The sequence below is a fragment of the Megascapheus bottae genome, chromosome 5 (assembly GCF_031878675.1).
Source record: "Megascapheus bottae isolate mThoBot1 chromosome 5, mThoBot2.hap1, whole genome shotgun sequence".
NCBI classification, from domain to species: Eukaryota; Metazoa; Chordata; class Mammalia; order Rodentia; family Geomyidae; genus Megascapheus; species Megascapheus bottae.
This window is the reverse complement of record NC_143513.1, coordinates 51,443,208-51,471,068: the sequence shown is the minus strand read 5'-3', so window position 1 is coordinate 51,471,068 and position 27,861 is coordinate 51,443,208. Positions and strand designations below refer to the sequence as shown.

At 38.5% G+C, this 27,861-nt stretch overlaps 1 protein-coding gene across 1 annotated transcript; it reads left to right on the top strand.

The window, feature by feature from the left end:
* On the top strand, positions 1-26,738 carry Pon3 (paraoxonase 3). The gene is made up of 9 exons (XM_090333143.1): positions 1-124; positions 2,680-2,753; positions 9,924-9,979; positions 13,186-13,351; positions 15,772-15,898; positions 21,046-21,243; positions 22,812-22,893; positions 23,136-23,264; positions 25,573-26,738. The coding sequence occupies exons 1-9, from the start codon at positions 51-53 to the stop codon at positions 25,729-25,731; spliced, it is 1,065 nt and encodes a 354-aa protein (XP_090189269.1). The 5' UTR covers positions 1-50; the 3' UTR covers positions 25,732-26,738.
* Positions 26,739-27,861: the final 1,123 nt, after the last annotated feature.

Sequence of the window (27,861 nt, the reverse complement as noted above, 5' to 3'; positions counted from 1 at the left end):
CCTCTGGGTAAACTATCTGTCTGCTGGTCAGTACTGGGCACCCCGAGATCATGGGGAAAGCAGTGGCGCTGACCCTTCTGGGGGCCAGCTTGGCCTTCATTGGGGAAAGGATCCTGACACTTGGGTGAGTGAGCATCTCTGCTGGGGGATTTCTTTCCCTTCTGGTCCAAGTTAGGTCAAGGACAGTCGGCTTCTCTCTTCCTAGCAGGTGAGAAGGAGCAGCTGTGGGACTTCATTCGACCCCGGCTTCACCAAACACTTCTTGAGAATCCCTTAGATGGGAGGTGGACTGACTCACTTGCTTTTCCCAGGACCCCGATAGTAGTGTTTGCCCTCTATGAAAGTACTGGACTTTGAGGGAGAGGAGGGACGGGGTACAGAGTGGACGTCCATTCCTGACTCAGCTATTACCTGTTTGTATGTCCCCAGTGGCAAGAGCCACCCCAGCCCGATCCAAAGAGCCAGCCAGATAGAAGGCAATGAAGCCGAAACTGGCAGTGGTTGGTTGCTGGCACTGTGCAGGGAGAGCTATCCCAGAAACTGCTCTGGGGAAAGCCAGTACGGGGCTAGTAAGAAGATCCTGTTTAGGACGTGAAAATTAACTGACCAGTGGGTCGAAAGCCTCTTTGCTTTGGGTTGTTTCAGGTTGCTGTTATGTTTCTCAAGGGAGCACTGATGCCTGATGGGAATATTTTCTAGTCTAGCTGGAAGCTGTTTATTGTTGCTGTTGTTCCTATCATGACCAAGTGACAGAATTATACAACAATGACAATAATAATAATAATAGATTTGAGATTGTGTGTATGTATAGATGTGGTTCTATATATAGCCAGACCATTCCACCTCTGATTTACAATCCCAACCCTTTTTTTTTTTGAAGTAATAACCATGGAATCTTCTTGGATATAGTTCAATAAAAATTTTAAATTGTGTCTAATATTTAGAAGACTTGCTGTGGAAATAAGAACACTGTAGTGAAAGTAATCTCGTTGACTGATTAAATGGTGTTCAGTTTAATGAATTTTCCTATTTTCTAAGTAAGTCAGCACATGCTTAATAAAGCTAATGCCAAGTGACAAGCTTCAGATCTTCAGATAAATCTGAGGGAAGAAAGAGTAAAGAAAAGCAAAACTAATGGTGAAAGGGGGACATGGATCAAGATGTATTATTATGCTTACACACTAACATGTTGAAATGTCACTTCTTCCTAGAACTATTTAAAAGAATTTCTTAAAAGCAAACCTATAGGGGATAGAGGTAGAAAAAGAAGATTTGTAAGGCATATTACTTTCACAAGGAAACAAATGACTATTTTATGCATCTAAATTAACAATATTGTTTACTCATACCAACAAGTAGTATTTGCTGTTTGTTTTGGTACTGGAATTAAATCCTGGGCCTTAAGCAAGTGCACAGTCACTTTTTTAAAAATGATCAAACAATTTTTATTATTGTCTTTAGGTAGTCACTCAAAAGAGTTCCATATAACAAAGGAGTTCACAAATACAATTTATTGTTATTATAAGGTGATGTACAGAGGATTGTCAGGTGATGAGTACATTTCTTTTTTTTTTAAGTCATGGGCTTAAATTGAGGGCCTGAGCACTGTCCTTGGGCTTTCTTAAGGCTAGAGCTCTACCACTTGAGCCACAGCACCACTTCTGACTTTTTTCTATATATGTGTACCAAGGAATCAAACTCAGGTCTTTGTGCATGCTAGGCAAGCAGTCTACCATAAGGCCAAACTCCCGGCCCCATTACTTATTTTTTTTTTAACAATGTCATTTCTTCCCTTGCTCTATCACTGATTTTCCTTCCCATCCCCACGACAAGTTATATAGTTCATTTCCAACATAGTGTCAAGTGAATACCACTGCTTCATTGTTCATCCATTGTCTCTCCATTTCAGTGTCCCCCTTACCCTTTTAAATACGTAGAAATGAACAAACAAGACAAAAAAAAACAACAACAAAAAAATCAAAGAAAAACCCATTTTGTTTCCAGTTGATAAATATTATTGCATGTGATCAAAGGCGCATAGCTATGACAACTTTGCGTTCCTCCATTAAGTGAATACAATGTATTACATTTTTATTGTTACTATAAAGTGCTGTATAGAGTGGTTACAGTTACATAAGTCAGATAATGAGTACATTTCTTTTTGAATAATATCACACCTTCCTTCAGTTCTCTTCCAGTTTTTACCTCCTGTTTCAACCTACAAGTTGTAGAGTTCATTTTCAACATATGGTATATACTTTATTCAGCCATTTTACAGCCAGACTTTAAGATCTTTTGTTTTTATTTTGTTTTTGAGATAGTCTTCCTACTTTTGCCTGAGGCTGCCAGCTTTTTTTGATCTTGGTCCACTTGCCTGAATATCCTAACTAACTGGGATTATATATGAAGCACCCATACTGACCAAGCTGTTTATTTATATCTTCCATATATAATCCCATTCTTCTTTTTGCGAATTCCAGGAAGTTAGCACATTACTATCACAGCATCCACATTGTGTAAATAAACATACATGAAAAGAGTTGATTTCTTAGTTTTTATGTCATTCATAAATTAGAATAAATAGAATTAACCAACCTAAAAATGGTAAGTCTTCAGAGCTCAAACACAGGTTTTGGATGTGGTACTTTAACCTTCATATTGGTATTATGTCTTATACAGAGGAAAACTGAATGCTGTGTCTCACGAAGTGATATCTGTGGAACTTCAGAACTGCCAACTTATTGAAGGACTTGGTAGGTAGAGAAGGGCTGCACAATTTCTTGGTCACTATCTGCCTAATTGATCATGCCTTAAGTCCTTTTTTTTTCTGGTCCTGGGGCTTGAACTCAGGGCCTGAGCACTGTCTCTGAGCCTCTTTGTGCTCAAGGCTCGTGCTCTACCACTTGAGCCACAGCAACACTTCTGAATGATTTATCAGAAGTAAGAATTTCACAGACTTTTCTGCCTAGCTGGCAGATTATAGGCATGAGCCACTGGTACTTGGCAATTCATTTTTAATTTTAATTTTTAGCCCTACTGGAATCGTTTCTTCCCTTCCTTCGTTCCTTCCTTCGTTCCTTCCTTCCTTCGTTCGTTCGTTCGTTCCTTCCTTCCTTCCTCCCTCCCTGCTTTCCTTCTATCCAGCCTCCTTTTTTCCCTCCCTCTGTCTTCTCTTCACAACTTCCCCTTCCCCATTTCCTTCTTTTCTTCCCTCTTCCACCTTAACCCTGTCTCCTTCCCTCTTTCTTTTCCTTGACCACATTCTTGGCTTCTACTGTTACTTCTTTGAACACTTATCAGAAAATATCAAGAAAAATTTGATTTTATTCTTAAACTTCAAGAACCTTTTGGCCCACCTAGATGTGTTTTGAAATATTAATCTGAAATCCACAGTCCGACCACTAAGTCCTGAAACATTTACCATCATTTAAAGGCTCACTTTGCCATAGATTCAGCCTTAGCCTAAATAAGCCCTCTATTCATTCACCCACAGCCAGCTCCTCTAAATTTCTCCTGTGTATAGTGCCTCATTCACTGGAAGCCTAGTGTTGTTTCTCTCTTATCCCTTCTGCTTCCTCCACAAGAGATTCATTTTATCTTCTCCCTTACTGGTCACTGTCACACTATTTGCTTGGCTCGAAGCCTCCAATTCTTTCTGACAGTACCTCTAGAAAATAAAGTGAAAAATCAGGCAACATTTTATTCACTGTCTTGGGAATGCATTCAATCAGTTTCTCACTCATTGCTTATAAAAGTCTCACCACCAATTCTTCCGTCTCTGCTTATCGCAACTATATCTTTCCTTTCAGCTCTCACAGTGCTCTGAAGTGCCACTTCACTCATGCAGCCCACCATACAGCTTCCCTCTGTCATCACTAGCGTTATCTCTCTCATTGTCAGGTTGCAAACTCCTTAGGGTAAAAGGATTGTGACTTTTGCGGCTATGTGACAAGACAGCTTAGTTTACAAAAGGAATTTGTATTATCTTTTCCTAGCTCTCTCTATTAAAAAAAATAAGCAAACAGAAAATAAGCCCATCTAGTTTTTATGTCTCTTCTCAGTCTCTCTCTCTCAGTAACCTGGTCTTGGTGTTACCTACTCTTAGAGGTATTTTTGCTTCCAAAGGGAGAAGGGGAAGGCACCCTCTCCTCTCTTCTGAGTCTGAGGAATTCTGTTGGGAAGGAATGTAATGTGTGGATTTCTGTAAATAGCAAGAGAGCCTGACCCACTGCCTGATGGCATTCTGGGGAGGAGGAAAAGCTCAGAAAGAAAGTTGTATCTTTTCGGAACATTAATTTGTGTCCTGTGTATCTCCTTGCCTCAACAAATAACTTGTAAATAAGTCACATAAGCTCAGCAGTAGGTAGTTAAACATTCTTCTTGATTTGTCAGATCTACCACCTAGAATCATCATAGAATGCTAACATAGGAATGTAGTAATGATCCAAGTTGATTTTCCTATAGGTCTCATGGTCGGAGGAGGATCAGATCATATTTAATTTGATTTGAAGAAGTTACATTCACTGACTTGTTCACTGTCTTGATGAAAAAAACGTCTACACTTACTACACATCCATCTCTCAAAAGCAGAAATTCTGTGAGCTGTTTAGAGGGATGAGACTAGCTGACCAGTGAAGTCTAGTTCAACCTATAACTCAAGTCAATACAAGACACTAAAGTTAGTATGGTATATCAGGGATAGATTATCTGATTATCTAGCATTTTTTCAGTCATGACTATCCAGTATTTTAAGGAGAATGATGAACACTTGGAAGCTAGCTAAGTGAAACAGAAAATCTAAAAAGCACATTATCACTTAGGAAAGTTGACCTAGTGACATTTCATATTTGAAGAGCTAAACAATATAGTGTCCATGATCTGATTATCTAATATTTTACAGAGAATAATGAATACAGAGAAGCTGACTAAGAGCTGAAGGGAAGTTGCACATTACTTCTCATGACTATTGACATATTTGCACTACATGTTTGAAGAGCTAACAAAGGTAGAGGGATCATGAGTTATTTATTAAGAAACAATATTGATCTCTGTCTAAAATTCAAAAGCTGCCTTCTCAAAGGCCTGGTGCCTATGGGTATTCAGCTGAGTCATTTGCAAACACTTATAGTCTCCTTATCGTTGATCTGTAATAAAAGTGCTGCTATCTGTGCTTTACAAACTAACCTGCAGAAGAATGAAGTTAGTTACCCAAGGAACCAGAAGGAGAGGTTGTGAGAACTAGATTATGGACCTGAATGGTTTATCTTGGTATATTTGCATTTCTTATTGTGAAATACAGCCTGACTTGTGTAACAGTGCCCAAGTGAAAACACATTTTTAGGAGAGAAGTTTCAGAAAAGTATTAAGGCAGAAGAAAGCATAGCCAGGCCTAGTGGCTCACGCTTGTAATCCTAGCTACTCAGGAGGCTGAGATCTGAGGATGAAGGGTCAAAGCCAGCCTAGGCCTGGGACTCATCTCCAATTAACCTCTAGAAAAGGGGAAGTGGGGCTTGGCTCAAGGGTAGGGCAGTAGCCTTGTGCTGAAGAGCTCAGGGAAAACACCCAGGACTAGAGATAAGGTGGTAAGCTGAAGAGCTCAAGGACAGAGCCCAGGCCAAGATCAAGCCCCATGACCCCCTCCCCAAAAAAACATAAAATGCAGTTTCAATACTACTAAAAAGAGGTAGACAAAGGCAAAGCAGGGTAGAAAAATAAAGCCAGCTAAGAATAGTATTCACAAGGCAAAAATAAAAGCTATTAGATAAGAGAAAGCTTTATAGAAAAAATGTAGGGCTACCAGAGAACTTTAGGTAGAATACAATTGGTAGGAACAGAACTAGAAGAAAGTTACTATTTACATTGTTTTCAAGATGAGACTTCTCAGATTAATTTTTTAGTGACAGATATAGTGTGTGTGTGTGTGTGTGTGTGTGTTAGCACACGCACACACACAGTACCCAATATCATTCTGAAAGGAAAGAATGAAAGATGAGATATTTCTTCCTTCAGAAATCTTACCTCAGAGTTCATTTTTTATTGTTTATCTTTTTTTATATTTTTTATTGTAATTAATAAAAGGGTTACATGATATTTGCCAGATAGAAGGTGCATTAATTCACATACATTGATACCCTTTCACATGTCTTGGTACCCTTTACCCTCCCCCCTACCGCCCTCCCCCATCTTGGTTTTCCCCCCTTCCCTATCAAATTTCAAATAACCAAATACAAATAAATTGAATATATCAGATAACAAAGTGAGGTACTGTAACAATATGAGATACCCAAGGGACAGCAAAGGAGATGAGGGGTAACATAGTACATTAAGGACAACAATCATTCGTTATATGGCTTTTGTTTCAATATCCTGGAGGTCCTTTCAATTAGCTTCAGCTTCATACTATATGGCCTTAGTATCTTTTTTTTTTTTTAATTGGTCGTGGGGCTTGAATTCAAGGCCTGGGTGCAGGCCCTAAGCTCTTTAGTTTAAGGTGTGTGTTCTATCTCTTTGAGTCACGGTGTCATGTCCAGCTTTCTGGTGGTTAATTGGAGATAAGAGTCTCATGGTCTTTCATGCCCAGGCTGGCTTTGAATGGTGATTCTCAGATCTCAGCCTCTTGAGAAGCTAGGATTACAGATGTGAGCCACTGGTGCTCAGCTTAAGTTTATCTTTTATCCAAGTCTGTAAGGGCCAAAGATTGTTTGAATCAGGAACTTACTTGACTGCCCTCAGCATCTTCTCAGGACTGCACTTGGAATCTAAGTAGCTGCCCTAAAAGCAGGGCTAATAAATTAGCATCATTTGCTATCTTCCCATTTTCCTTTGCATCTTTTCTTTCCCATAACTCTGTCTGTCTCCAAGTTAGTCTCTTAGATTACAATGTGTTTTATTTGTTAGCTAGCTATTAGAACCTTCCTTTTGGAGATGTGAAGTGATAATGAAAAATGACTGATGAAGTGATAATGAAAATTAACTGGCAGTGAAATTCTGGTGTTATCTGCCTATAGAGAATGGTTGAAGAAGTGATTACAGAGATGACATCCACCAAGTTATTCCAACACTGACAGGTTAATAAGACAGTTTTTTGGATGTGGTAATAAGATTCTAGTGGTAGTTATATATGGACTAATGAGTGTGTGAGGAGGACTCCGAGGAGAATGTCCTGAAGCTCTTCTGCCCACAGGTGTCTCAGTTGTTGAGATGTGCCAAATACATCTTAGAGGTGCAGCACAGAACAGGGCACAGAAACACAGAAATACTGTGTAACCATCCATCATGCTTTTACACTTCCAGGCGCAATACATTAGTTTCCCCCATGATCTGGGTGAAGCCAGCAAACCCAAGCATAGCATCTTTGAAAATTTTCTGATAGGTTTACACTATCATGCAAGATTTGCAGATTTGCTTGGAAAAGAAAGAGCCAAAGCAGAAAGCATACAACTCAGAATATCTTATAAAGTTATATCTTGACTGATGATGGCACTTTTGACCTGATTAACCCAATGAAAGTTGAAAACATCATAAAACGAAAATGCATTTTCTGCCAGTCACTGGTGGTTCATACCTGAAATCCTATCTACTCAGAAAGCTGAGATCTGAGGATTGAAGCTTGAAACCATCCAAGGCAGCAAAGTTCTTGAGACTCTTATTTCCAATTAACCACTTCAAAATGAAAGTGGAGCTGTGGCTCAAAGTGGTACAGTGCTAGCCTTCAACCAAAAAAAAAAAAAAAAATCTTCAGGGACAGGCCCCTGAGTGCATTGCCCATGGCAGACCAAAAAAAAAAAAAAAAAAAACATTTCCTATACCTGACCTACTAACCAAACCTAGCAATCCAGTACACTGTAGAATTTTGTTTCATTTTTAATTTTTCTTCATGATTAATTGATGGGCTCAGCTACAGATCACAACCAAGGCCCAGCATGGCAAGAACATACCATGAAGCATAGTTCTAGTCAGAGATAAAGGTCAAAATTCAATGTCTGAACAGAGCACTGTACTAAATGTACACTGCTTTTGCCCCACTATATAAAATTGAAAAATCACAACTGGATCCATAGTAAGTTAGGGACCATCTGTTCTCAGAAAATGACATTTACTTACTTTAAGTAAGTAGTTCAATAAACTATTATATTTATTGATCCAACCAGCTTTTATAGAGAACTTAAATACTGAAAAGGCAGGCCTAGAGTTGGGTATGATTGCTCTTTAATTCCAGCACCTTAGGAGGTAGAGATCATGAGGATCACGATTCAAGGCCAACATGAACAGAAAGTTAGCAAGATAATCATTTTAGCTAATAGGCAAGATGTGGCAGCATATGCCTGTGATTCTAACTACACAAAAGTCCGTAGATAGAAGGATCACAGTTGGAAGGAAACCTTGTGTGAATATACTATATTCTACCTAAAAAAACAATTAAAGCAAAAGATGACTGGGCATATGACTCAAGTGTAGCTCATTCTATTCTTAGAACCTATGATCTTGGCTCAACAATGTGGAAAAGGGCTAAGTGTGACAGGAAGGGGGCACAAGAATTTTCTAATCTGGCAGGTGAATGATTCCAGACTGATTCACAAGCCACTCACAGAAATGAAAAGGATGCCTGGAATGAAGAGTGGAAGGTGGGAGAAACAGCATGGAGACAGGCCCACAATGGACAGGGCTTGAGATCTAGACCTAGAGGCTTAGAGGCTAGACTACCAGCTCTGGGAGAATCAGTAGAGAGGAGCAACACTGAACTTTTGGTAAGCTCCTGTGGAGATGGATGAGGGAAATCCCAAGCTTGTTTGATTGGTGGCCAGTGGTTTGGGTGATTGAGGAAAAGTAAGACATCAGAGACAGCTCCACTTTGGGTAAACTTTCATGCCAATGCTTTGCTTTGGATACTTGGGGGTGGAAGTGCAGGATTTCTTGTAGTCTCTGTCACTGGCAAATGGAAAGTGGAATGAACACAAATGTCCAGAATAGCTAAAACTGACTGAGTATGAAAATGGAGAGAAAAAAGTTACTGGTTGTTGTAGAAGTTTAGGGATGAAGAGGATTGCTTGGGCTTGATATAGACATCGGAGTCTGAAGAACAAGTTGGTATAGTTGAAGCCATAGAACCTAGTGAAGTATGCAGAATAATAGACGCTCTGCCATGAGAAAGACCAATCCCCACTGAGACTGGAACACATTCACATTCAGCACAGGAAGGAAGGTGAAAGGAAACCCATCAAAGTGCAGACATACAAGGAACACCAGAAGAGTAACCAACTTGTGAGGTTTTTAACTGCTTCTTTATTTGGTTTGTTGGAATCTCTTCAAGTGTCTTATCTCCCTTTAAGAAGTCATGTTATCCTTCTGTTCTCAGTAACACTTTAATTAGTAAACCTTCCCAACACTGGATCAATGAGGAAAACATCTGATCAAAGTCTTCCAAATTCATTTACACATGTAATTAATTTTAAGGAATTATTGAGTTTGTAATAGACAAGTATTACTCAATGATTCCCCAATTTAAGTGGATAATGATATGTGTTAAGACCTTGGCTTGGCAAGTTGAAAATGGAAGAAGGATTTGGAAAAATGCCTATAAGAGAATTTCACAATCATGACATTCTGAATTTTATCTATCAGTCTATAGAACAGCCCACTATGAAAAATAATGTTTAATCTCTCAGAATATGCTTTGAAATGCATTTAATGAATAAGCTCAAGATATAAACTTATTTTAGAATGACTTAGCTCTTTCCTCGAGGGAAAAGAAAAGCAGTGCTCTAAAAAGGAATTTAGTATTTTAGGAGTCTTTGGGACTCTTGAAAATTAATAGTTTCTTAAGTAATTAGTTGAAAAAGTCAACACAGTTGTAAAAAAAAGTTCAAAGTTGACTTTGATTTTCATCCTCCATGTATGCATCATTCTGATATTTTGTCTTGCAGAAAATGGCTCTGAAGATATCGACATACTTCCTAGTGGGCTGGCTTTTATCTCCACTGTGAGTATTTCCCAGTCTGTTCGGATGCTCCCATCAATAGCCATAGAGACAGTGCATTAATGTTGCCAGGGAGGGCTGCCAGGTGGACCCCTACATTTCATTCCACCTCTGGGTCAGACAAGACAACTAAAAAGGCTCAAACAGGAATCTGGAGGGCTAATTAGAACACCACAGGAATGCCCAGCCTTGACCGCCGCATGATGGCATGGTGGTTAGCTTCCTGTGGTCAGCTCCATACCGGCAGGGTCTCAACAAATGCATATCGATTTGCATTTATTTCCAGGCTGGTCTCCAGAGCTATCTTACTGCTGCTCATCTTCAGCACTGCCCTATTGGACTGGGTGTTCATCTCCTCATTAACTAGTATGCTTGCCATGTCTGCCTGTGCATGGAGGTATAGAAATGTTAGTAGATTGAATGGTGACCATGTCACTGGGTTCAAAACCCTGAGAACATTCTGTTTTGGGCTGTTTATTATTCCTTCCATTTCTTTGTAAAGAATTAGAAAAGAATCTGCATTTGCTCTCAATATCTCAAGTTTCAGGATGATAGGTAATTAGTAAGGTATACTAGGGACTCAAACAATATACAGCAAGTTTTATGCTTGTAAAATGATGGAAATCATCATATGTATTTTAAAATTGGTTGCCCATGGAATCTGGTTTAGGAATTTTTAAAGGTTTACTTTGACAAAGTAAATTTGTGATATTTTAAATGTGAATGAATCTTTTGATGGTTAGAGTTCCCAGGTCTAATATTTTATTTTGGTCAATAAAACTCTATTGAGAATATGAGTTTTAAAATCAAAGTATTTTTGGTTGAAAAAACTGGTCTCAATTTCCAGGTTTTTAAAATATACACAGTAGAATACAGTGACGGTCTCATCTGTATTTTAAATGGATGGTTGTGGTGTGTATGGCTTAGATTTTATTTCTTTTATTTCTAAAAAGTAAAGATAGGTCCTAGAGGAAAAAAATGAATCAAGAAATCAGAGGAAAGAGTTAACATGAGAACAAAAGAGGGCTACATCTTCCTTGGGAAAAGGTTAAGAGACTTAAGATAGATGCCTGTAGAAATACAATAGTTTACACTTGAGAATCAACAATATCTTGGGCTGTGGCTCAAGTGGTAGAGCACCTACACAATGGACACGAGTTGAAACCCCAAGGCAAGGCAGAGAGAGACAGAGACAGAGAGACAGAGAAACATAAATGGCATGTCTGTCTAAAGTTGGAATGATATCTTTGTAGTAGTTATTCAGTGTCATTTTAGATGTGCCCTTTGAATCAGCTTGATGAGGGTAAAGGTAGGGGTAGCACATCTAACAAAGCTGAGGGTGTGGAATCCTTAGAGATGGTCTTTTACTTGGTGGAGAGAGAAATTGGTCTGGAAAAAGAAATTAAGGGACAGGGTCTTCTCCAGGTGTGGTGAGGAAGCACCATGCCAATGGCCTCAGGGGCTTTATGCCCAGAAAAGGCTAGGGCACAAAGTTTGGACATAGCAGGACTGACTTAAGATGTATATAAGCATGATAAGCAGGACTGATGATGTAAATAAGAAAGTTCAAAGAACATAGACTATGTACTGTGTGGAGTCAAAAGAGAGAGGGGGCAAAGGAGGAAGGGAGGGAGGAAGGGAGGGAGAAAGAGAGCACAGGCAGGAAGCAGAACACAAAGAGAAGCTAGGGTAGAAAGGAAAGGACATTAACTGACATTAATGAAACTGCAGAGTTCAAAAGGAGACAGGGAAACTACTTGAGCAGGAAACAGACCCTTTCTCACATGGTTTAAAATAAACCATCCCAGGATTTGAAGGATTTGACACAATGAACTGAAATGTAGCAAAAGCTCAGTGCATCCAGCTGCTGGTTGAGGGAAACCAGATCCTATTAGTAGAAAAGACCACTGCCTAATTTACTGGAGTGGCATTTTTTTGTAATATTTAAGAAAAGGAAATTCATATCTGATTTTTCAGACATGCCTGTTAAGACAAAGGAAGCCCATACTGCTTATTACTGTGATTGACACAATAGACAATAATACTGTTAACCATGACACTGAAACAATAAAGGTATCAGCTAATTCTTGTCTAGTTAAGTAGAATTAGTAAATTTGCCATTATATAGGATAATCAGTGTAGAGTACAGGAATGGGAACAAGAAAATTAAAGCATGTATCCCTTCTGTATGCTTAAAAAAAAGGAAATTATACCTCTGATTGTACAAAAAATATTTACCAAACTGAATTCCAGAGAATCGAGACAATTTTTCCCCCTTTGTTGCTGTATTTGTTTTCTTTTTGTCTGGCCTGTTTGTTTATAAGTATATGGGAGGGGAAAGGAAAGCACAGAAATGGAGAGGCAAAGGGTGAACAGATGCAGCAGTAGTACTCAAGTAGACACAATGTTGAAAACGAACCACTGTATACAACTTGGGGGTTGAGACAGGAGGGGAAAAGTGGGAGTGTGAGGGAAGGAGTGACATTGTTCAAAAAGAAATCTACTCTATTTGACTTGTACATCACTTTTATAATAACAATAAAGAATGTTGTTAAAAGAAAAGGAAGTTACAGAATGTATCAGGACTGAAAAGCTTAGCCATTGTACATGTCAACATATTCATCATCTAAATAAGAAATCTCAGGCACCAGCAGGAACAGAAACGCAAAGTAACACATCTCTTGTCCTGTCATTGTGCTTTATTTATTTTTGTCCATTGATTTATTCACTTTTGCAGTTCTGAGGATTAAACTTAGTGCTTCACTCTACTACTAGATCCAGGCCATTAATGCATTTACATTTGCTTTTTAGCTAGTTTTGTTTTTTCTTAGATTGTTTCTTAAGCTAATGGTGTCTAAGGCTAGACTCTTGACTGTGATCCATCTGTCTACTTCCACAGTAGCTAGGATTACAGGCATGTGCCACCACAATAGGCTTCCTTGACTCCTTCTAAACTAAAAATGCTTACTTATTTTAACTATTTCTTCCCACTCATAGACAATGCTTGGATAACAATGGGAATCCTCATGCTTCCACTTCTGACCCAGATCAGATTGCAGAAAATATTGTCACAAAAAAAGATCCCAGAAATCTAAATGAAACAAAGAACTTGAAATATTTTGTTTGACCTTGACTGAAATTTTAGCTTCCATATGAAAATGTTACTTTGACATGAACATATGTATGCATTTATTCTCTCTCATTTAAAGGGACTAAAATATCCAGGAATGCCATCCTTTGCACCAGATGAGCCAGGAAAAATCTTCCTGATGGATCTTAATGAGCAAAATCCAAAGCCACACGAATTAACATTCAGTGATGGTTTTGACAAAGAAATATTCAATCCACATGGGATCAGTACTTTCATCGACAAAGGTAAACCCTATATGATTAAGTATAAGAGGAAACAAGGGATATGAAAAGCGTTCATCTCCTAGTAGTCAACACCCACATGAAAGAAAGAAGGTATATGCTATTTTAGCATGAAAGTATATACAATATTTTGCAAAAATAATAAATGTGTAAAAATGTTTGAACATTGCATTTAAAAAATGAAGACTCTCATATTGGAAACTCTATGTGGTCTTTCCTTTTTCTTCCTAATAACTTTTGTTATTTTTATTTTGTTTGGCCAGTCCTGGGTTTGAACTCAGGACCTGGGCACTGTCCTTGGACACTTTTTTCTCAAGTCTAGCACTCTGCCACTTGAACCACAGCACCATTTCTGGCTTTTTTCTGTATATGTGGCATTGAGGAGTCAAACCCAGGGCTTCATGCATGCTAGGCAAGCACTCTATCAACTAGGCTAATCCCCCAACCCCTAACAACTTTTCTTCTTATATTCCTTCCACAATCTGCTTGAATATCATTGTTCAGATATCTAACCTATAAACTAAAAAGCCTTTGAAAATAATTGTATGATATTAAGATGTTTGACATGACAAGGAAATCTGATAAATTCAACTCACAAAATTAGAAGTTTTGCACCTCAAAATCATCATCAAGAAAGGAAGAGGGTCCAAGGAATGAGATAATACATGAAAAGTAATATATGGACTTGGGTCCAGAATATAGAAACAATTCTTATGACTCAACAATAGCAATAAATAACTCAGTAATTAAAAGTGGACAGGAATTGGGTTTGATGGCACATACTTGTAATCTCAGTATCCCAGAGGCTAGGACAAGAAGCTTGTAAGTTTAAGTCCAGCCTGAGCAACACAGTGAAACTCCATGAAAAGAAGGAAGAAGGGAAAGTTGTATCTGGTACCAGGGCTTTTGTGAGGCTGAAATCCAACCCATAGTCTGCTAACCAGCCCTGGAAATACTGCTTGGGCAGACCAAAAGAAAGCTCTGTCAATGAGGGAGCACTCACTCCTAATTTGTATAAAATGGCTTGGTCTGTTTCTGAATCATTGAATCTCAATTTTGCATGTCAGAACTTGAGCCGGCGTCATCACTTGCTTGACAAGTACATGAAAGATGTGGATAAGGAGAATAATCCTAGTATAAGTCCCACCGTGGGAGTATGGACCATGGCTCTTCAGCCCTATATGTGCTACCAGATCAGAAAACAGGACTTTGGGAAGCCAGGTTCCCACCCTGAATCCCTCACATGCCTAGATAATAACAACTAAGCAAACACTGTTGAAGTTGGCATGCCTGGAATTTTATTCTGCATGCATATTCGCATTCTATGTCTAAATGTTATTGCAACCTCAAGTAGTTACATTAAAAGTTTAGTTTCTGGCCAAGATTTGATGTTTATTTTAAAGTATTTACACTACCCTGACATTTCTTGCACTTAAGTTGCAATATAGACAAATGTCACACACAAAAAAAATATCTCACCACAGTTTTGTTTGATTGTACTCTCTTACTGAAGAACTGTCTGGAGGAATCGCCCTCATGTTCACAAATCTTGCCATTCCTCTCTTCCTGGTAAAGAATGGTAGAGAGTAGGCAGATTGGTTAGAGAGACATCTTTACTTGCCTCTGCCTTGATAATGGTGATACTAGTAGTTCCCTATCTTGAACTTCGATTTCGTCCATAAATGGCCTATCTGGTCTTTCCCTGAATTATCTCTCTGTTGGACCATGAGGGCCAAATGTAAGGCATATGAAGAAATCCCCCTTAGAAACAGAGGGAGAAAAGAGGGTCACAGGGGGATGGATATGATATAAACATTTTTAATGTATGTATAAAAATAGAATAGTGAAACACATGATAAATTATTACTTTTAATTTTAAAAATTATTATTATTAAGTAATTGTACATAGGAGTTGGCATTTAACAAAATGGTTTATGAATGCATATATGTTGGTTAATGTCATCCCTTTTAACAGTCTCAGCCATCCTTCCTCTCCCCCCATGATAAATCTTATTAAGGAAAGACAAGGAGGGGAGATAAGAAAGTAAAAGAGAGGGTAAATTGATCAAATCCACTGTATGTTATATAAAAATCACAATAAAATCCCTTCAGAAATCTACTCGAATATAAGACAAATGCAGATATGAGTGAAAAATAAAAAAGAAATCCCTTTAAACTGGGCAAAGTAGTATGTGCTTATAGCCCCATCTACACAGGACTTGAATCCAGAAAGCATAGTGATATCCTCACTCAAAGCAAACTAAACTAAACCGAAGCCTTTGTTTTTTTGTTTACTTAAGTTCTGTCAATTTAGGATTACAATGCATATTAATCAATGAGTGTCCAACCAAGTTTGAAGATAAATGTAATAATGGTTTCAAGGTTGTAAACTGTTTGGAAATGGTGTGTTTTCCCCCATGTAGACCATACTGTATATCTTTATGTTGTGAATCATCCCCATATGAAGTCCACTGTGGAGATATTTAAATTTGATGATGAGCAGCGTTCTCTTGTACACTGGAAAACCATAACCCACGAACTTCTCAAGAGGTAGGGGATTAAAGTAGTATGTACTTCTACTTATCTTGCCCTACAGCAGTTGCTTTGTTTTCCTTGTGGGTTCAGCAGGCTTGCTAAAACTTTTCTTTTGTACTATTGTGTCTAAAACTTTCTGAAGAGTTCCATGGTGACCCTGCTGAGCACCTCGTTAGATAGAGCTGTGTTCCATACTCAATATCCTTATATTTCCCAGATTTTGAAAGCATTTTAATCCCACAGAGGTTTGCAATAAGATTCCCAGCTCGAATTCCATCCTCTCACCACAGCATTGTAATACCTACTATCAGACTATCTTTAAACACCCACACCCCTCTCCTGCCTTGGCTGGTAGATTGTATTCTGGGAGCCTCACCCATTGATGTTCTAACCAACCACCAGATGGGCTGCTTCTTTGTATCTAATTCCCCAAAGTAGAATTTCATAAAAGTTTGTGGGTGCTTACAAAAATATAATTATTAAGTGTTGGCTATATACCATATTCTAGGCCAAAATCTCACACACTCACTCCACTTATCTTCTTGGTTGGTGATCTATCCCTTGAATCATGTCTCCCACCATGTCTTGCTAGTTTTTATTTTGTCTGTGGCATCTGTGGGACTTTTCTGTCTGAACTGGACTTAAGTCACCATCCTCTGGATCTCAGCATCTTGAATAGTTAGGATAGATGTGAGTCATCAGAAATCAGAAGAATTTGTCTTCTATAAAATATGTTTGGCACTAAATGGATGCCTTCAAAACAGCAGTGGCTAGTTGTTGTTTTTTTTTTTAACATTTCCTGTGAATTCATTCCCACAAAAGATAGGCATATCAGGAGAATGAAGAAGTAAGGGAGGAGAGAAGAAAAAAGAAAATTGAAGTTTCTGGATTTTTCCCATAATAGTTGGCATGAAATTTCAAGGCCAAAGTGGACCAGGATTTGCACAGTGTTGCTCTAAAACTGTGGATAAGTTACTTAATATTTGCATTATTTTTTTTTCCTTCAGTAAAATGCAGTTTCTCTGACAGATTTCACTTCCCTAATAGGTAGATTGTAATAATCAAATGCAATACCATAGGCACTGCTGGTTCATGCCTGTAAGCCTAGCTACTAGGGAGACTAAGGGTAGGAAAGTCCAGGATACTCTTGTCTCTTAACTCTAATTACTACAAAACCAGAAGTGGATAAGTGGTGGCTCAAAGTGGTAGAGGGCTAGCCTTGAGTAAAGTGTCTCAGGGAAAGAGCCCAGGTGCTGAATTGAAAGTCCCATGACAAAAAAAAATGCAATTGTATGTCCTCCTAGGAAGAGTTTTCTGGAAAGCAAACTGGAGGGGAAATTTAATATGTGAGCACTTTATGAAAGCATTCAATTCCAATAAGTAGAAGCCTGAAACCAGGATAAACCAAGGAAGGGAAAATTCCACGCCCTAAAAAAATGATATGTGGAAATTTCAACCTATATACTTTAGTATATTACTTGGAAAAGGCATTACATTATAAAGATAATTAAAGACAAACTCATGCTACAGTAGGATATAGTCTTTACCCAGTATGGCCAGCGAACTTTTATGAAGATAGCCACACAGGACAAATGCCATATGCAAATGGATTTTTGATACTGGAGGAGTTTTGTGTCTATATTCCCAGGAAAGCCTGGGGCTACCAGAAACTGGAAAAGAAACAGAAAGATCTTTATATAAACTCTTTCGAGAGAGGGCTGGGGATGTGCCATAACAAGTAGAACACTAGCTGGGCATGCTCATGCTCTGAGTTCAAACACCAGTAACACATACATATACCAGTGACACACATCACGAGAGAGAGAGAGAGAGAAGAGAGAGAGAGAGAGAGAGAGAGAGAGAGAGAGAGAGAGAGAGAGAGAGAGAGAGAGAGAGAGAGGGAGGGAGGGGGAGGGGGGAGGGGAGGAGGGAGGGAGGGGAGGAGGGAGGGAGGGAGGAAGGGAAGGAGGGAGGGAGAGAGGGAGAGGGAGAGAGAGATGGAGAGAGAGACAGAGAGAGAGACACAGAGACACAGAGAAAGACAGAGACAGAGAGAGACAGAGACAGAGAGAGACAGAGACAGAGACAGACAGAGAGACAGAGACAGAGAAAGGAGAGGAGAGGGAAGGAAACAAGAGGATAGGAGAGGGGATGGGTAGAGAGGAGAAGAGTAGATAGGAGGAGAGGAAAGAAGCAGAAAAAAAATAAACTTATAGAGGGAACATGGCTCTGCCACTGCTTTGAGTTTAGAACCCTAACCCTAGATTGATGAAACTATAATTTCTGTTATTTGTGTATCTGTCTATGGTACTTTATTTTGGCAGCCACAAGAATCTCATACATAGGAGAGCTATAGCAAGGGCAATATCAAGCTACCCACTGCTATAATCAGTTTACTGCTCCAAATAATGAAATTATCCTTCAGTAAGAAACAAGCCACATTTTAGAACAATCTGGCCAAGATAAGGAAAAAAGTTTACTTATCAGCCTCATCTATTGTGAAAGTTTTGCCTCATTGAGATTCCATTCCTCCAGAGTGGCTTCTATAAAATATTATGTGTAGCCAGGAGTTTGGCCTAGTGGTAGAGTGCTTGCCTACCATGTACAAAGCCCTGGGTTGAAGTCCTCAGTAGAAAAGTCCAGAAGTGGTGCTGTGGCTCAGGTGGTAGGGCCATAACCTTGAGAAAGCTCAAAGACAGTGCTCAGCCCCTGAGTTTGAGCCCCAAGACTGGCAAAAAAAATATTAAAAAATAATAACCAATGGTAGTTAGAATGTAGGGGAAGGAGCCTTCACATCCAGTGGATGGGAATATAAATGAGGGAAACCACACTGGAATTCAGTATGGAGTCCTCATTGAAACAAAACTAAGAGTGAACCAGCTGACCCAATGAAATCCACCAGCATTCTACAGGTAGCTGCATATCCATATTTATCACAGATAGCCAGGAGATGGAATCAGCTTAGATTCTCCTCAACAGATGAATGGAGAAAGAAAAGGTGATATTCATAGACAATGGAGTTCCATCAGCCATAAAGAAGAATAAAATCATGTAATTTGCGGGAAAATGCACAAAATTAAAATCAGACACACCAAAAATGAACATTGCATATTTTCTCTCCTATGTGGAAGCTCATGGAAGGATGTTTGGAAAGGGAAAAGTAACAGGGAGAAAGGAAAGAAAAGGGACAGAAAGACAGAGTTGTAAGCAGAGAACATATGACCAAAGCACAATAAATGCAGGGATGAATTTCCCTTAATACATGTCAATAGCAATAATGAAGTAGGGTTTAGAAAAGATTTGCCTCAGAGCTTTACCTCCCCTACACTTTTGATTGTTCATATGCAGTTCAAGTTTGGTAGTATCTTGTGTTTTGACTGCTAGATTGCACTGCAGAGAGTTGGGCGGTCTTTATGCAGAACTGGGTCAAGTAGAGGCAGGAAGAACTGGATGAAATAAAGGGAGGCAGGAGAGATAGGTAAGGCTATAGGATCTTAAAGAAGGGCTCAAGATGGGTCCTGACAACACATTGACCAGGTACTGGAGGCAGAGTAACATTCTGTTTGGGAATTTGATTCTTGTTAGCTGAGAATATTTGGAGGAAGGAACACTTAGGTGGAAACATAAAAGAAAAGTAGCCCAATGTCCTGGGGAAAGTTCTATATATCAAAACTGCAAGGTACTTTTCAAGACATCCACATTTTCCTTTTCAAAAATTGTATCTAAAGAAGCTTTCTTATTTATTTATTTGTTTTTGTTCGTTCATTTTTAGAGGTATTAGATTTTGAATTCAGGGTATCACTCTTTATCCTTGCTACACAGGAACCATGCCTTCAATACTTTTTGTGCTGGTTATTTTGAGAGAGGGTTTTACTTCTTACCTAGACCAATCTGGACTAAAACTTTCTATTTATACTTGTCTTGTAGCTAGGATGACAGGTGCATGCTGCCCCACTTGGCCTTTTCTGTCTAGATGTCTTGTAATTTGTTGTTTTTTTTTTTTTTTTTTGCCCTGCTGGCCTTAAACCACAGCCTTCTGATCTCTGCCTCCTGAGTAGGTAGGATTACAGGCATAAGCCACCAATAACCTGTTTTCTTTACATTTTTTGAAGTTACTTCTCCCTTTTCCAAAATGGAAAGGACTTTGCTGTTTTTACAGGTTATAAAACAAGGCTTGCTTCATTTAGAAATCTTAATGACAGTGGGGCCCAGTGATACATACCTGTAATCTCAAACAAAGAGAATGCTGAGCTGGAGGGTGGCTCAAGACCAGGCCTTCAAGTCCAATCTTGAAACTGTCTTAACCAAAACCAAACCAAAGGAAAAGCTTTATTGTTATGGAAGCATAAAACATAGCTCCCATAATTAATCTATTCAGAGAAAACATAAAGCCAGGGTGAACTTGTCTCAGCTATGATTATAAGAAGAAAAACCTGTGGCTCAAAATCACAGTTGTATTTCTCACTCATGCTTCTTGTCTAGGGTAGGTAATTAAGAAGCTTAGTCTCATATTGTCCTCATTTAGGGCCTTAGGTGGACCACAATTCTCAGTCATCAGAAAAAAGTATTGCTCCATAGTATGGAAACACAGTGGCTCATTCTCAGGCTACCAAGAAAGCTTCCACCCAGAGTCCACACACACACACCCATCTCATTGGCCAATGTATGTTCCATATCTGTAATAAATCTACAAAAGAACCATTATTATTGTAACTACTGACACTAACTATTGGTTAATAAAACTCCAAAATATTTTGCAGTTTGAAGTTTGTATATTCATGTCATCTTACTGGATTCTGTGAAAGAGTCAAAATATTCTTAATGGTTAAAAAATCCCTCATTTTAACAATGTGGTTCATTTTCAAGGTCTACTTTTTAAACTGATGAATGTATTGATCTAAATTGACGATGCCAATATACAAGTACTTCATGAGTTCTCCCTCTTTCCCTCTCTGTCTCTCTGCCTCTGTCTCTCTTTGTTTCTCTGTTCCTCTCTGTCTCTCTCTGTCTTTTGGTCTCTGTCTCTGTCTCTCTGTCTTTCTCTCCTTTTCTCTGTCTCTCTTTCTTTCTGTCTCTCTCTCTGTCTCGGTCTGTCTCTCTCTCTGTCTCTCTGTCTCTCTCTCTGTCTCTCTGTCCCTCTGTCTCTCTTTCTCTCTCTGCAGTGTGAATGACATTGTGGCTGTAGGAGTAGAAGAATTTTATGCTACAAGAGACCACTATCTTGACTACCCCTTGCAACTGATTGAGCTCATCTTGGAACTTCGCTGGACTTATGTTCTTTTCTATAGCCCAAGAGAGGTCAAAGTGGTAGCCACAGGATTTAAAACTGCCAATGGGATCACAGTCTCACAGGACCAGAAGTATGCTTTCCTTTTATTTTTATTACTTTTTTATCATCTGTCATTCCTTTGTGTGTGTGTATTTTAGAGAATTCCTTCCCTGAATTAAGGGGCAATTACATCCTTAGACTTCAAGTAGTCAATATAAATGCTGGGGTGGGGAGGGGTGTCAGGTATGGGCAGAGGTAGCCCTAGATGTGTGATCATAAACTACTTGTTCTCTCATGCTTCATGCTCCCACTATTAGAAAGAGGGATGAGACTGAATAATAAGGTCCATGTTCCAATTCTTATGTATCTTTAGAAACACACTTTCATTAAGCATTAAACTGCAGAATAACTGCGCAATATCTCTGCTCTTGGAAGCTAGAAGGCATCTAACCACTTATACTAATGCAATTACCTGAGGCATTGTGATTAGATTGGGCATAGTATGACAAATTATTTGATGGTTATTTTAAATAGCATAGATTTTTTTTTAAAAAAGATTTTATGATTAAGTAGCTGTACAAAGAGGTTATGAGTCTCTAAGTCAGCTTATAAATGTGATGCATCTTGATCAATATCACCCCTTCTATCCTTTTCCCAAGAGCTCTGAGTCCCAGCTGGGAAAGGGAGTGACTAGGATCAGTGATTGCATTTGGGAACCAGGATTACAATGAGAACTAGGTACAACAGTCTCTGAATCTGTCACAGTCCAGTCTCCAAAGCAAGAGGACAACCTAAGTATGGCTGCCACCAGCTTTACTCTTATGGTCCCTCCTTCTGCAGGCAATCAATAATGGAGAGCATATGGGAAAGTGCCAATGCCACCTACACATTAAGCAGGGTCATTTTCCCTCTCCCATTTCTGTCCTCAAGTTACATAGTTCAGTTTTCACATATTGTGCACTTGATTAGCATGGAATTACAGAAACACTCCTATGTGTGTTTAAGAATTGAGACATTTTTTGCCAAAGAAAATTGCCATGAATATTAATGGGTAAATTAGAGATAATGAAGAAATCATTGTGGAAAATATCTCTTATGTGTTCTTCCTCTTAAAAAAATACAAACACTGGGGCTGAGAGTTTGGCCTGGTGTTATAGTGCTTGCTTAGCATGCATCAAGACCCAGGTTTGATTCCTGGGTACCACATAGAAAAAGCCAGAAGTGGCGCTGAGGCTCAAGTGGTAGAGTTCTAGCCTTGAGAAAGTCCAAGGACAGTGCTCATGCCATGAACACAAGCCCAGGACTGACAATAAACAAATACAAATACTGATTTTGTCACCTGGTACTTCTTTAGCACTAACTTTTGGAAGTATACACTCTGGGCCCTCAAAAAGTCTACCTCCATATAATTTAAAGAATAACTTCTAAATAACAATATTCAGCCTATATATCATTGAAAACATTACTTTCACTACTGTACAGCCATATGTCATTTTCAAATATTTCAAGAATATTAAAAAGATCCCATTTGTATCTTCTTCTATACTCTTTAGGAAGATATATACCTAGTATAAAATTTTATAGCTCTTCTCCAAATCAGGAGGCGGGGTCTCATCCTCATTACTATTTGCTTATATGAAAATGTTATTTACATTAAAGGTATGTCTATGTAGCTGATGTATCAGATGCTGTCATTCACATAATGGAAATACACGATAACTGGAATGTAACTCAACTGAAGGTAAAAGCACTCCAGCTTGGCCGTACCACATGGCTTCTTACAATAGTCCATACTTACCCAACAGTATGCTGCTTAAATAAAGGGACCATGACTATTATAGAGCATGCTGGTGAGATAATATTTATATTTTAAAAGTACAATCACAAACTGCACCAGCTTCATGGGACAAGAAGAGTTTGTGGGACGTGGGAGTGGGGGAGGACATTGAGACAGTATTGTCATCTTTTCTTCTTTTTCTGAAGAGGATACAATTGGGCACCTTACCAGATAATTTGAATGTCGATCCTGCCACGGGAGATATCTTGGCTGGATGTCATCCAAACCCCAAGAAACTTTTGTTCTATAACCCTGAGGATCCTCCAGGGTCAGAAGTAAGTATTTATATTTCTCTCTGCTCATAGACAAAGCTACAAAAAAGAAAAAGGAAAGACCCCCAAGACTTATTGGGGGTGAGGTGGGAGGAATTGATGTTCCAGAAGTGAGCAAATTCTACATGTAAAAAGTGAATGGGGGAGGTGATTCCTTAGCCCTTTCAGGTTACCAAGTGCCAGGTATTATTACTCAGGTGTATAAGGGCTTATATTTGTTATTACTAGTAAGGAGAAAGTCTTCCCTTGATATTTATTCATTAACTGAGATTATTCTATTATATTATCACCAGAAGGTAGGCTTTGAACAGCTCTTATATTTAGACAAAGAGAGAGACTCCTATGGCACCCTTTTCTTTTTTCACTATTTAATATGAAGCCTCAATAGAAGGGTTTAAATGATTGTAGTCTCAAAATGGAATGACTTTTGGCCTGCAGATATGGAAGTATTGGAAAATGTACCCTCTTAAAAGATTTTATTTGAATGATTTAGAGTAAATCTTCTAAAACAATAGTATAAGCCATCTTATTTTCTATGGTATTAAAAACAGTAGTAGAAGGCATTGCTTTTCCTATTGCATTGAGGTAAAAAATAAAAATAACTTTAAATACATTCACCAAGTCACACGTTCTCCAAGACAGATGTATATATGCAAACATTTACTGAACACCTGCAAACAGCCAGATGATTTTTAATTGCTTAGACTATATCAGAAAATAAAATATATACAAAGATTCCTGCTCTTTAGAAAGTGAAAGGACAGACACTGAACAGTAAGTATAAGAAATAAATCATAAAGTGCTTGAAAATGATAAACTCTATAGGAAAAATGGTATAGCTGGATAAAGAAGGTAAAAATTGCTGTGAAGGAAATAGGGAAGAATCTAATATTTAAGAGAGCTCAGAGTTAATCTGGCTAAAGGTATATGCTTTAATGAAATAGACATCTGAATACATGTTTTCAGAGTTGGGAAAATGAGATTCATATACTTGAATGGAAATTGGCCTAGTAAGAAAGCAGAACATACAATTGTTTCTGCTGAAGAATATTGCTATTGCTATATTTTGTTGTTTTTAAAAATCAACTTATTAACAGCTTCTTAAAAAGAGCATATATATTTCATACATGTATTATATTGTATATGTATATATGATATATAGATTATGTATATGAACTATATATGTAGATATGTACATATAATATATACAGTACATGAACAATGTGTGTGTGTGTGTGTGTGTGTGTGTGTGTGTGTGTTTGTGTGTGTGTGTGTGTGTGTGTATTTCAGCCAGGCCCTCATGTCTGAAGATTGTTAAGCTAACTAGTCTCAGCCACAAAATGACAGATGAAACTGAATCACAACCACATTATATCTGCTTTAAGGAAATGCAAATATGATCATAGCAATGATTGAAAGGTTGTTTAGGATCTTTGTTCCAGTCTCTGTTTTCAAGTTTGAAACTGTTTATTTTAGATAAGAGTTCTTTCTTCATAGATACTGATACTCTTTACTTCCAATGGAGTTGCATGTTTTCTATGTGAGAACTAAGCTTGAGGACTTTTGTGTAACAACCTGAAATATACTTGTAAGATCTTTCTTAACAAACAATAATGAGAACCATCAACACAGATTCCCTAAGCTCCATTCTGACAAGAGATGTTAATATAGGCTCATGACTTAGGAATTTCTGATAGTTTTCTTTTAGGCTCCACCACATTGTGCTTGATCAACTTTTCCAGGCTATTTCAAAGTCTGAATGTTTCTGTGTTTATTGATTAGCTAGATTACACATGTAATTTCTAAAGTTCAGTAACAGAAGTAGGTAGGTAGTGATTAACAGATGGGATTCCAAAGTAATATGCTTTCCAAAGTTGTTTCCTAGACACTTTACATATGTAAAGAATCAGATTGGCGTGGTTGGCAGACTGAGTGTTCTCATTTATCCTGGGACCCTTCCACCCCTTGTATAAGAGCAGGAGGCAATGCCATCTCCACAGCTGGAGAACCTGGCCAGCTTGGGAATTAGATAAGTGTTCACTGGACCTAATCTCCTATAAAATGCCTGAAATATCAAAGAAGATTTTTATGTCCTTTGGTCAACAATTTAGTTAATGTCTAAGAATCAGTCCATCTTACTGCATAGCACTTTAGGATATAATATTTTCATTATAAGGGAAAAATTACTTAGGATGAGTAGAACTTAGATGAATTATTTCTAGAAAACTATATTCTGAAACTTGTGGGAAGGGAAACAATTACTGGATATCTGTGCATATACTCTACTAATGACTAATATTCTTCTTGACAGGTACTGCGCATCCAGAATGTATTATCTGATAAGCCCACAGTGAACACCGTGTATGCCAATAATGGCTCTGTGCTTCAAGGCAGCTCAGTGGCTTCTGTGTACCGCGGGAAAATGCTCATAGGCTCTGTGTTCCACAAAGCTCTCTACTGTGTCCCCTAGCCTTTCAGACATCCCAAACGTCTATGGGTTTGCTAAACACAAATTTGAAATTATTTGATAAGTGAAACTTCAAACAAATAATAAATAAAAATAAAAGTGTGTTAGGTGTTTCTTATGGCTAGAGGGAGCCAAGGCATTATACAATACCCACAAAGTTATAAGGCGAGTTAGTATTTGTCAATCATCCTTAATACTTTTCTTACATGAGCTGTATGTTGGCTGTGGAGCCTGGATTTTCAGCTTACCTGTAACTCATTGGTAACTGAGTACCAAAACTTGTTTCCTCTCAGTGTTCCTCAACACAGACCAGGAAAATTAAAGCTAATGTTCAAATATTTACAATTCATGTTGTCCGCAGCTACTTACATTGGGGCACCAACGGCTAACCATATACCCCAGTCCACAACAAAAGGAAGATTTTTGTATCACTAGACAGTTTAAATCTATCCTTCAACTTGCATCTCCCCAAGTATAGCCACACCAGTTCTGGAGTGTTGAACAGACAAGTCTGGCCAGTTACTGCAGAGTAGGGAAAGCTAATGTGTTTATGTGTGATAAGCCTTTATTGGTACCAGTACTGGTATCTTGGTAATCTTGGTTCTGAACCATGAACTAGAATCTCAGGGCAATGATCTTCCACCTTTTGCCTCTTGCTCTACTGGTTAGTTCAGTAAACAATTATTATGCAATGTCTGATACCAACAAACCTGAAATAAATAACAGGGTTTGGATCTAAACTCGTCTCTTAAGGTCCAACCTCACCTTAGGATGATTAAATAAAAAAAGAGCAAAGCAAACTTTATAAAGTAATTAATGACAGGTTAAAGGTATGCTTGAGTTGATAAGGTGCCAGCCAACAAGCAAAGGCAGCAAGTTCAGAGTTCAAGTTCTGGTCCTGGACCTTAGGAAGAAAGAAAATGATTAATGAGAATCATTACCCAAATGGCTTGAGAAATTTTTTTTGACTTTTATTTTTTTATTATAATTAATAAAAGGGTTGCATGATATTTGCCAGATAGAAGGTGCATTAATTCACATATATTGATACCCTTTCACATGTCTTGGTCCCCATTACCCTCCCCTGCACCCCACCTTGCCGTCTTGGTTTTCCCCCCTTCCTTATCTAATTTCAAATAACCAAATACAAATAAATCCAATATATCAGATAACAAAGTGAGATACTGTAGCAATATGAGATAACCAAGGGACAGCAAAAGAGATGAGAGATAACATAGTACATTAAGGACAACAATCATTCATTATATGGCTTTTGTTTCAATATCCTGGAGGTCTTTTCAATTAGCTTCATATTATATGGCCTTATGTATCAAGGTTTTGCTCTATTGCAGATCTCTGCTAGTAGAGCCCAAGGTTTCTACTGATTATGACAAATGAGGGAAACCATTGAGCCTAATTTCCTTTGAGTCTGGCTTACTTCACTTAATATGATTTTTTCTAAGACTTTCCATTTCCTAACAAATGGGTCGATGTCGTTTTTTCTGACAGCAGCATAGAATTCCATTGTGGACAAATACCACAACTTGTTGCTCCACTCATCAACTGAGGGACATCTAGGTTGGTTCCATATTTTTGCTATGGTGAATAATGCTGCAATGAACATTGTTGTGGTAGTGAATTTAGTATGCCCTAGTTTCTGGATGGTTGGGTAAATGCCAAGTAGTAGAATTGCTGGGTTATAGGGGATCTCTATGTTTAGCCTTTTTTTTTTTTTGCCAGTCCTGGGCTTGGGCTGGAAAGTCCTTGGACTTTCTCAAAGTTTAGCACTCTACCACTTGAGCCTCAGCACCACTTCCAGCTTTTTTTTTTCTCGGTATGTGGTACCGAGGAATCGAACCCGGGTCTTCGTGCATGCTAGGCAAGCACTCTACCACTAGGCCAAACTCCCAGCCCTATGTTTAGCCTTTTGAGGCATTGCCCTATTGCTTTCCATAGTGGTTGAAGGAGTTTGCACTCCCACCAACAGTGTAGTAGTGATCTCTCCTGGCCACATTCCCTCCAGCATCTGTTGTTATTCGTTTTCCTGATTCTGGCCATTCTAACTGGAGTGAGGTGGAATCTTAGAGTTGTTTTGATTTGCATTTCTTTTATGACCAGAGATGTTGAGCATTT

What these genes read in the sequence shown, in the direction of transcription:
- Pon3 (XM_090333143.1), top strand. Translation starts at nt 51, where the DNA reads ATGGGGAAAGCAGTGGCGCTGACCCTTCTGGGGGCCAGCTTGGCCTTC. An exon ending in CAGTACTTTCATCGACAAAG is followed by an intron (nt 13,352 to 15,771) that starts GTAAACCCTATA and finishes TCCCCCATGTAG; the next exon opens with ACCATACTGTATATCTTTAT. An exon ending in ACCCACGAACTTCTCAAGAG is followed by an intron (nt 15,899 to 21,045) that starts GTAGGGGATTAA and finishes CTCTCTCTGCAG; the next exon opens with TGTGAATGACATTGTGGCTG.